Genomic DNA, 11,105 nt, shown 5'->3' on the forward strand with positions numbered 1-11,105 from the left:
CTTAATTGTGCATTCGTTAGAATTATACACTAGCTAACCACATTACCAGGGCTTAGTGACTGAGATGGATGGTAATGTGGTGAACATGGATCTAGTCGAACGAGATCTAAAGGGATGTTCTACGCAGCCATGGCATCAGAACCGCCTTAAGGGTTCCACTTCAATGTTGCTTTTAAAAGAAATGGCCACTGTTTGGCTTAGTCTTTGTCCTGGCTCTGACCCGACTGTTAGTCTACCCACAATTCTCCATGAGGACAGCATCGCCACTCGTTCAAGCTTCCCTGGGAGCGGACCGTGGTCACAGGACATGCTTTTCAAACATACTGTTACCATCACGCCCAACAGATCCTCAGAGCACTACATGGCAGTTCCCTGATTAGTTTGTAAATTTGTTAATTACTGAATAGAAATGACAATACACAGGCAAGGCCCTGAGTGTCGGTTTTCCTCATCCCAAAATCTATTAAGAGGCCTGCATTTTAAATGTTATCTGATGGCAATTTGCTAGTTCAGTGACTGACCCACAATGTAAGGTAGGGTAAGAGGTAACATCCTCAGCAGTCAGTCTGCATTGAGTACAAGTATGTTTAGGGTAAATTATTAGGGTAGAGTTCAGACATGCTTAAGTTATGGCCTGGAGAGGAACAGTCACTCCATGGAAATAGCTAACAGGGCATAATGTAGCAAACACCTTTTTTGGTAACACTTAAAACGTAGTTTGTGTTCGCACAAGTCCATCCCTGTTTCAGTGTTCTATTGTTTAGTGCCTAATGAATGTCTTGGGCCTACTGCCAGGTGCCGGTGTCTCTGTGGTTCTCAGGAGTACTGTGTGTTCGAGATGGTCTTCCACAGCAGGGTCTTCAGGTTGTTGAGGACCAGTGAGTGGTGAACCTCCATCTGGCTGGCCAGGCCGCTGAGCGTCACGCAGGTACGGAGCTGCTTCTCCAGGTCTGCACGGAGGTCTGGGGGTGCGCCAAACAGCAGGTAGTCCTGTAGAAGCACACACACCTTTGCCAGGTTGGGCTGGACCACCTCGGTGTTGCACTGCTTCACCAGCCGGTCACACGTGGCCGTGCAGTCGCGCCCAAAGGTGCAGTCCGCGTTGGTTTCACAGCGACGCCCGCGCAGGAATGTGCGGATGGCCGCCTCCGATGCCACGCTACGCAGGTCGGCCATTTTGCAGTCATACTTGACGTTGTAGCCCACATGGCGCGAGCTGGCGTCACACAGCAGGAAGCTCCCATAGGCCCCGTGAAACACCTGTTGATATAGGTGACACTGTTTAGATGCATATTGTGAGTAAAGATCATGCTAAATCCCAACGACTGCATTTCATCTCGAATTGTTCTTTTTCTCGGCTTTATGCTCTGAGTGTATGCACAGAGCTGCGGACAGGGTTTCTTAAAAGGGATTACTGAGACATATTAACCTCCTCCACAAACTCAAGCAGTCCAATGGTGATTCGAGCTCTCCGGGGCCACGCAGGGGCCAGCCATTGATTCAGACTGGAGCTCAGGGCCTCCGGAACTAACGCCTGCAGGTAGCTGGGGATCTCCAGTCTGTACAGGGAGCTGTGGATTCAATGTGTTAAATAAAATAAAAATAAAAAATACATTTAGCCACCAGATGTGCATTTGAGAAAAAAAACGAAGGCATGAATGAAAACACTTATGATTGGGCTAATTGTTCAGAGGGCTTCCGCACCTAGAGTAATACCTAATGGAATGTGTCGCATGGCAATGAAGTTGACTACAATCCTGACCTGTGGCCCACGCGCTCCGTCACGTACAGATCCCCGCAGAAGCCCAACAGTTTGGGCGTGTGCTCCTTCTCCTGCAGGGCCACCATCAACAGGAACTCATTGATCTGGAGGAGCGCCCACACCGACTTCGCCTCGGCCAGGGACACTTTGCCGTCCTTGTTCACGTCGGCCAGGGTGATGACGCGCCCGACCAGGGTGGTTAGAGAGGGCTGCTCCCCCAGGGTAGACTGAAAGGTAGGGCAGAGAGAGGGGAATATGTGGGAGTGAAAACACTTTTTCCAGGGGACAGTGATGCTGAAACCTAGCATACTGGTGTTTATGTTTTCTTTCACTGAAAAGATGTGACTAAGTCACAGGACGCTGATCACATGTCAATAGACAGTGGGATGATTGAAATGTGCTAGATTTCTTCCATGCTGCTCTCATTAGATCACCGTCAGGGAGCAGCACTGTGGTGAATATCCACTTGCATCTCTATTATGTCTTACAAGTGAGCAATTGTGATGACAATGACCGTGTCTTTAGCTCCTTCTCTTCGGCTATATTTGGAACAGGGCTTCTACCCCTAGTTTCCTGCTTGCTCTCTCTCACTTCGCCCTACCGCGTTGTCTCTTCCAACACTCTACCTCTTCCCCCTCCTCACAAACCCGTTTTCTCTCTCTCTTTCCGAGGAGCCAGAAGCACACGGATAATAAGGTCACTCTGCCTCGCTTTTATGTTGCTTTCCAGCACAGACTATGTAGGCGTATCTACAGTACAGAAGACCTGCACTTTTGTTCTTTTAGTGCCTGATGCAATATACTGTACCCACTACAAGGTCAAATGAATTTCCAATGATCCCTCCCCACACTTTCCTATTATAGGTGCTGGTCATAAAATTAGAATATCATCAAAAAGTTGATTTATTTCAGTAATTCCATTTAAAAAGTGAAACTTGTATATTATATTCATTCATTACACACAGACTGATATATTTCAAATGTTTGTTTCTTTTAATTGTGATGATTTATAACTGACAACTAATGAAAATCCCAAATTCCGTATCTCCGAAAATTTGAATATTACTTAATACTGGCACTGCTCAGGTGTTATGAGAGCCCAGGTTGCTCTGATAGTGGCCTTCAGCTCTTTTGCATTGTTGGGTCTGGCATATACCCCATAGATTTTCTATAAGGTTAAGGTCAGGTGAGTTTGATGGCCAATTAAAAACAGGGATACCATGGTCCTTAAACCAGGTACTGGTAGCTTTGGCACTGTGTGCAGGTACCAAGTCCTGTTGGAAAATGAAATCTGCATCTCCATAAAGCTGGTCAGCAGCAGGAAGCATGAAGTGCTCTAAAACTTCCTGGTAGACGGCTGCATTGACCTTGGACCTCAGAAAACACAGTGGACCAACACCAGCAGATGACATGGCACCCCAAACCATCACTGACTGTGGAAACTTTACACTGGACTTCAAGCAATGTGGATTATGTGCCTCTCCTCTCTTCCTCCAGACTCTGGGACCTTGATTTCCAAAGGAAATGCAAATTTACTTTCATCAGAGAACATAACTCAGCAGCAGTCCAGTCCTTTTTGTCTTTAGCCCAGGCGAGACGCTTCTGACGCTGTGTCTTGTTCAAGAGTGGCTTGACACAAGGAATGCGACAGCTGAAACCCATGTCTTGCATACGTCTGTGCGTGGTGGTTCTTGAAGCACTGACTCCAGCTGCAGTCCACTCTTTGTGAATCTCCCCCACATTTTTGAATGGGTTTTGTTTCACAATCCTCTCCAGGGTGCGGTTATCCCTATTGCTTGTACACTTTTTTCTACCACATCTTTTCCTTCCTTTCGCCTCTCTATTAATGTACTTGGACACAGAGCTCTGTGAACAGCCAGCCTCTTTAGCTATGACCTTTTGTGTCTTGCCCTCCTTGTGCAAGGTGTCAATGGTCGTCTTTTGGACAGCTGTCAAGTCAGCAGTCTTCCCCATGATTGTGTTGCCTACAGAACTAGACTGAGACCATTTAAAGGCCTTTGCAACTAAAAGTTAATTAGCTGATTGGAGTGTGGCACTGTTTTTTGTGGATGATGTGGTCCTGATGACATCATCGGTCTGTGACCTTCAGCACTCACTGGACCGGTTCGCAGCCGAGTGCGAAGCGGTTGGGATGAGGATTAGCACCTTTAAATCTGAGGCCATGGTTCTCAGCAGGAAACCGATGGAGTGCCTCCTCCGTGTAGGGAATGAGGTGTTACCCCAAGTAAAGGAGTTCAAGTATCTCGGGGTCTTGTTCGCGAGTGAGGGGACAATGGAGCGGGAGATTGGCCGGAGAATCGGAGCAGCGGGGGCGGTATTGCATTCACTTTACCGCACCATTGTGACAAAAAGAGAGCTGAGCCGGAAGGCAAAGCTCTCGATATACCGGTCCATTTTCCTTCCTACCCTCACCTATGGTCATGAAGGCTGGGTCATGACCGAAAGAACAAGATCACGAGTACAAGCGGCTGAAATGGGTTTTCTCAGAAGGGTGCCTGGCTTCTCCCTTAGGGATAGGGTGAGAAGCTCAGCCATCCGTGAGGAACTCGGAGTAGAGCCGCTGCTCCTTTGCATCAAAGGGAGCCAGTTGAGGTGGTTCGGGCATCTGGTAAGGATGCCCCCAGGACGTATTCCTAGGGAGGTGTTCCAGGCACGTCCAGCTGGAAGGAGACCTCGGGGTAGGCCCAGGACTAGGTGGAGAGATTATAGTTCGACACTGGCCTGGGAATGCCTCAGGGTTTTCAGTAGTTTTCAGTTATAATCATCAAAATTAAAAGAAATAAACACTTGAAATATATCAGTCTGTGTGGAATGAGTATATACATTATACAAGTTTCACTTTTTGAATGGAATTACTGAAATAAATCAACTTTTTGATGATATTCTAATTGTATGACCAGCACCTGTATATAAATGTGAGCTTATAATGTAAATTATAGTAAAAACATTTCTCATTATTATAAATGTAACTTGTCATGTGATTGTTTTATATTGTAAAGTGTTTGTCTGCAATCCTGTTTCTACTGCCTGACATTGTCAGGAAAAAGAATACGTCCCTCTATCTAATCTAGCTCTGAAAGGAAGTTAAACCAGCAGCCAGACCTTGAGGAAGCTGTGCAGCATCTCTCTGAACTCATCCATGGAGGTCCCGCGAGTGGGCTTGTCAAATAGGGTCATTTCCTGCCTCAGTAAAGAGTCGGGAGCCCCATCTCCCTTCAGAGACTCTTCCAGGCCACACTTTATCACAACAGGCCTCTCCTTCCAAAGACCACTATACACCTGGAAGCATGGGCAATTACAAGTTATCAATAGTGTTGAAATACAACTCCGTAGTAGTGTAATGTGTGTGTTTTATGTTAGTGTTGTGTGTGTGTGTGTTTAATCTCATAGAGCTAGACATATATTATGACTGCCTTTAAATCACAGCTAGCCAGTCAGGTGTGTCGGGTGATTGTCTCGTGGTAGGAACCTCTGTGTGTGTGTGTGCGTGTATGTTATCTACCTGGTGTGTAGAGGATGTGGACATGCATCGCTGCAAGGTCAGACTCCTCTCCTCACACAGGGCTTTGCAGGATGATCCTGAGATAATGCCTCTCCTGTAGTGGTCACACTGAAGCAAACAAGTCGGCAAGGAAACAGGAAATGCATTGTCACATAACAAACTGCAACAGGAACTAATGTTCATACAGTCTCACCAGAGAGGTTTCAAAACTACAGGCACAACACGGCAAAGCGTCCATGAAGGCGTGCGAGGCAGAGTTGATGGACCAGACAAGCGTTTGTGGGGAGAAGTCAAAATCGAAATGTAAAACCTACATTCAGTGGCCTGTGTGGTCAAGCAGTCTAACCCACTGCCCGTGTTTTGTTTTATAATTGTGCCATTCTGTTATGACCAACAGTTGAATGTGAATCCCATAAGAAATAAAAGACATGTTTTGACTGCTCACTCATGTTTTCTTTACAAATGGTACATATATTACCAATTCTCCAAGGGTATGGAAACTTTTGAGCACAACTGTATATGTCACTCACATAGCCTATGTTTGTGTTTTCCTGTTTGTGTTCATACTTACAATAACCATGTGGCAGACATGGCCTCTGCAGAGTTCTGAGTAGGAAGCATACTGCATGTAGAGGACCCAACTGGCCACCAAAATCCCCAACCAGACCAGCAGCAGGTACTTTACCTTTAAAGCCGGGAGACGACTCTGAACAGTGGTGAGGAAGACAAACATGGTCCTTTTGTTAACACTTTCATCCATGGTGATTTAGACAAGTACCAGCATTGCAAATCACAACCCTGATTTGGCCAGCAGAAAAATTGCAAGTTAATGAGCTCTTGGGACCTGTATTTACTGCAGTGTACAGACCAAGACATTATACAGGTCACCACATCGAGCTAAATAAGATGCTTGCAATCAATCTCTAAAATACATTTTTTAAAAACACGAATGCCGGAGAGATTGCTCTGGATAATGTGCGATGAGTAAAACGTAAATGCATATCCTTTAAATATTCTCAGCTTTGATATTAAATAAGACCTGTGTCCACAAAGCAAATAAACTGTTTATCCAGACAAAATAAATCAATAAACGGGTTTAAGGTGTTGTTTCTAATTAACGCCATTTACTGTGAAATGTCTACAGTCAGTCAAATAATTCGAAATAAAATGAAAAAGAAACAGTAACATCTCAGTCCCACCTGCAGGCCCTTCGATAATGGGCAAAAAAGCACTAGGTGCACGAGTCTCCGTAAACCTCGGGGCATCACGAATGATTCCGTTGGGAAGACGAGCACGGCCTGTAATAAATCCCTGAAACGTATTCCAGTCGAGTCACATCCATGGGACAGCATCTACCATCTGAGCTCAATAATCTGACATCATTACCCCATTAAACTCCATAGCATTGCGTATAGTGCTTTTTAACGTTTAAAATGTGCATATGCAGAAGCTCATGTGAAAATGAAAGACAAAATCCAAGAGTCCAAAGCATCGCTGAGTCAGGTCAGCGACACCGGGCATAATCGTAGTTCACCCAAAAAGCGATTCGTTTTGCAGAAAAGAACCAAGATCGTCCATGACGAAAAATAAGAACTGAAGGAACTCCGATTAGATCACGCAGATTGACATTTTGAGGACACGTTTCCTGTTGCCTTGTCGCCATTAATTGTGACAGCGATGTCGACTGAAAAATCCTCCTCGGGTTCAACAAACAGGCTAATACATAACGTAGGCTACAGAATAGCCTTGATGAATAGGATGTGTTACTCGGTCTGACTCCACCAACGAAACCCGAACAAACCCTGATGGCCGCAGCGATTCAGAGAACTCTATATTAAAAGGGTACGGTCTCAGCTCATCTTTTAGACCTCCGACATAAATCGATACCCTTGCTCCTTTAAGTTTAACGCACACACACACACACACACACGGTTGATCTGTTTCACTGAATAACATTCTTAATAACCAGTTTTATATTCATTTGTCCACCTTTCAGTCTCCCTCAGTATTATTCATGTGCATATTTATTTGGTCAAATGTTGAGTCCTCTCAGTGACTATATTAGAGATGTGTCCTAATGGCTCCTGATAATGCTTTCTGTAAATAAACATGAGTGCTAAATAAGATTGCTGGTATAGAAAGTGCTCACTGTCTGTCGCACATCAGAGGAGGGTTGCATGAAGTTCACAGTGAACAAGTCACTCTCCATTGACAACAATGGGCTTTTTCTTTCTTTCATCTTTCTTTCATCTTTCTCTCATCTTTCTCTCATCTTTATCTCATCTTTATCTCATCTTTCTCTCATCTTTGATGCCCATATGACATGAGGAGAGAGAAAGACAGTGAGATTGGGCAAGAGTGTGTATCACTCAGTCTTACCTTTACCTTTTTTATGGCCAGTTAGATTTTCATTTATAATTAGACAGAGTACATATAGTACATATCTATAATTAGACAGCGCGCATAGAAGCATTGTTCCTTAGGTGGCTTAAAATGTATATAAATTAATCAATTAAGTTAATCTAAAAGCATTGATATATTCACCGAAAGTACCCCTTCACCTCAACGAAGACACCTATAGCAGCTAATATTTCTGAAAGTTTTGTTAAGTTAAGACTCATTTTAAAGCAGTGGCTCTCACTTGGTTTTTGTATGAGACCAATATTTGACAATGACAATTCAGGGAGATAAATGTTGCAATTGGCCTAGTCACAGGGGTGAAAATCTGATATCAAGTTTGGAGGGGACAATTATATTAAGTTTTCTCAAGAGCAATTTTTAAGGGGGAAACCAAAAGTAGTGCTGTAATACTACTTTAGTTTGCACCATCGGTTTGCTTGCTACTGTAGCTCTACAAATTCAGATAGTGTGTGAACCCTACCAACATACATCAAAAGTGAGTACACCCCTAAGTGGAAAAGTCCAAATTGGGCCCTATTAGCCATTTTCCCTCCCTGGTATGATTTGACTCGTTAGTTTTCCAAGGTCTCAGGTGTGAATGGAGAGCAGGTGTGTTAAATTTGGTGTCATTGCTCACACACTCCCTCATACTGGTCACTGGAAGTTCAACATGGCACCTCATGGCAAAGAACTCTCTGAGGATCTGAAAAAAAGAATTGTTGCCCTACATAAAGATGGCCTAGGCTATAAGAAGATTACCAAGACCCTGAAACTGAGCTGCAGCACAGTGGCCAAGACCATACAGCTATTTAACAGGACAGGCTCCACTCAGAACAGGCCTCGCCATGGTCGACCAAAGAAGTTGAGTGCACATGCTCAGCATCATATCCAGAGGTTGTCTTTGGAAAATAGATGAGTGCCTTTGGGAAATAGATGAGTGCAGCCAGCATTGCTGCAGAGGTTGATGGGGTGGGGGGTCAGCTTGTCAGTGCTCAGACCATACGCCGCATACTGCATCAAATTGGTCTGCATGGCTTTTGTCCCACAAGGAAGCTTCTTCTAAAGATGATGCACAAGAAAGCCCGCAAACAGTTTGCTGAAGACAAGCAGACTAAGGACATGGATTACTGGAACCATGTCCTGTGGTCTGATGAGATCCAGATAAACTTACTTGGTTCAGATGGTATCAAGCGTGTGTGGCGGGAACCAGGTGAGGTGTACAAAGACAAGTGTGTCTTGCCTACAGTCAAGCATAGTGGTGGAAGTGTCATGGTCTGGGGCTGCATGAGTGCTGCCGGCACTGGGAAGAAGCTGAGGGTAAAGTTGATGGACTGGCCAAGCATGTCTCCAGACCTAAACTCTATTGAGCATCTGTGGGGTATCCTCAAACAGAAGGTGGTCTCTAACATCCACCAGCTCTGTGATTTCGTCATGGAGGAGTGGAAGAGGACTGTGAAGCTGTGAAGCTCTGGTGAATTCTATGACCAAGAGGGTTAAGGCAGTGCTGGAAAATGATGGTGGCCACACAAAATATTGACAATTTGGGCCCGATTTGGAAATTTTCACTTAGGGGTGTACTCACTTTTGTTGCAAGCGGTTTAGACATTAATGGCTGTGTGTTGTGTTATTTTGAGGGGACAGCAAATTTACACTGTTATACAAGATGTACACTCACTACTTTACATTGTAGCAAAGTGTAATTTCTTCAGTGTTGTCACATGAACGGATATAATCAAATATTTACAAAAATGTGAGGGGTGTACTCACTTTTTGAGATACTGTACTTACTGTAAGTCAACCACCAACGACAGACTGTCAGATTCCCACATGCACACTGTACCTGCATTATGTGCCACTGCTGAGGGCTGGGGGGCAGTGAATCAAACCACTGTGAGGCAAAGGGCAGGGTTTTGCAATTAAGTGTCTATAATCCGCACCTGTTATTTCATTGCGTCTTATTACTATAATTAAAATTACATAGTTCTATTTATATTTATATATTGGGGGGGACAAATCATAGTTTTCCCAAGGATGGGGGGGTGGGGCCATGCTAATTGCTAATGTATCACGACTAACTGCTGTAGCCAGGTACACTGGGTTGTGTCATGTTTAAGAACAGCTCCCAGTCATGGTATTTGGATCTATAATACACCCTCTTGTGCCTTGTTATTTAACTCCTACCCCTCTGAGTGTAATTCACTGAATCAATAATCAAAACTTAGTGAAAATGAATGGACACTGTGATGACTGGTGGTCCAGCGTTCTAAGCTATTGTCTCCAGTGAACATATATACCGTATATTAAAAAAAACCTGGTTACAATCAAAGTTATGAGTACTAGTTCATATAGTGTATTTGGTTCTGAAACCCAATAACCTGAAGATGCCTATATTAATGTTGAGTAGAATTCTATTTAATTGGATTTAAGTTGGAATGTGATCATCGTCTGACTAGCACAGTGGAGTCAAAATTCCCTCCTGTCAGGGAGGAAATTATGGCTAGGGGGTGTAACTTCTTTCATGGCAATGTACTATAGTTAAGCGATAGCTAGATATACATTTGAAGTGACAGTACAGTATAGTTTCATACTGGTCTTTGCTACTGGTAATAGTAATACGGATCTCTGGGGAAACCCTTGGTTAGACTATTTAATGCTGTTGCCCCCTATTAAATGACACAGCTGGTTATGGTCATGTGACTGGTTAAATTTGACCCAAAGATACCTGTACACACATCAAGGAAATCGACATGATGGCTATGTGTAGACGTAAACAGTGGGACTAAGTAGGCTATTTGAGTGGCAGAAGTCCAGTGACTTACTCACTTGTTATTGTAAACAGCTGAAGTGACTTCAAACAACTTCAAATGGTTACAGGATCTGATCACCAGTAGAGAGAGACAAAGCACCATGTATTCATGAATACCTGAAAATTACAAAATGACAGAGAACATTTGGAGGTGCCTGGGTTTTTCTAGATCCTGTAGTGATAAAGTGAGATCAATCCTGAAGCTACAACATAATGATGTTGAATGAATAAATCCCTTTATTTTAGTAGGATCACTGCAGTCACTCAAGGATTAGTTATATAGCTGTGGTATAACAACGTGTCTATACAGCAGATACACAGTTTGAAACCTGAGGGGCTGAGCAGGGCTAGATTACACTCCCGGATTATCACAACTAATCATGTTATATCTGTAGTCTTAATCCACCACAGTGTCTCCTCTACATCTTGATTTATGAACCTGATAAGCAATCTCTTCTGGGTCAAAAATGCAGAAATCTAGTTAAGCTTTGGCACAAAATTTAAAAGGCTTTTGTTGTGTTTGACAGATATCTGCATAGCAAACATCACATCTAAAAATGCAGGTATTTTCCGTTCATCTTGCTGCTGCGTTTTCTTTTGAATACTTCAAACCAT

At 43.8% G+C, this 11,105-nt stretch overlaps 1 protein-coding gene across 1 annotated transcript; it reads right to left on the reverse strand.

The window, feature by feature from the left end:
• Positions 1–12: 12 nt before the first annotated feature.
• dipk1b (divergent protein kinase domain 1B) lies at positions 13–7,146 on the reverse strand. The gene is made up of 7 exons (XM_010878287.5): positions 6,484–7,146; positions 5,856–5,990; positions 5,285–5,392; positions 4,885–5,061; positions 1,763–1,989; positions 1,430–1,571; positions 13–1,260 (listed from the first exon to the last, which is right to left on the reverse strand). Exons 1-7 carry the CDS (start codon positions 6,634–6,636, stop codon positions 817–819), a joined length of 1,386 nt encoding a protein of 461 aa, XP_010876589.2. The 5' UTR covers positions 6,637–7,146; the 3' UTR covers positions 13–816.
• Positions 7,147–11,105: the final 3,959 nt, after the last annotated feature.

The sequence above is a fragment of the Esox lucius genome, chromosome 14, assembly GCF_011004845.1.
Source record: "Esox lucius isolate fEsoLuc1 chromosome 14, fEsoLuc1.pri, whole genome shotgun sequence".
Classification (NCBI taxonomy): Eukaryota; Metazoa; Chordata; class Actinopteri; order Esociformes; family Esocidae; genus Esox; species Esox lucius.

Excerpts from the sequence above, each read along its gene's own strand:
- dipk1b (XM_010878287.5), bottom strand. The coding sequence starts at position 6,636 with ATGCTGTCCCATGGATGTGACTCGACTGGAATACGTTTCAGGGATTTA. Across the intron at positions 5,991-6,483 it reads CATTATCGAAGGGCCTGCAG|AGTCGTCTCCCGGCTTTAAA; the intron begins GTGGGACTGAGA and ends ACCACTGTTCAG. Across the intron at positions 1,572-1,762 it reads ACGGAGCGCGTGGGCCACAG|CTCCCTGTACAGACTGGAGA; the intron begins GTCAGGATTGTA and ends TTGAATCCACAG.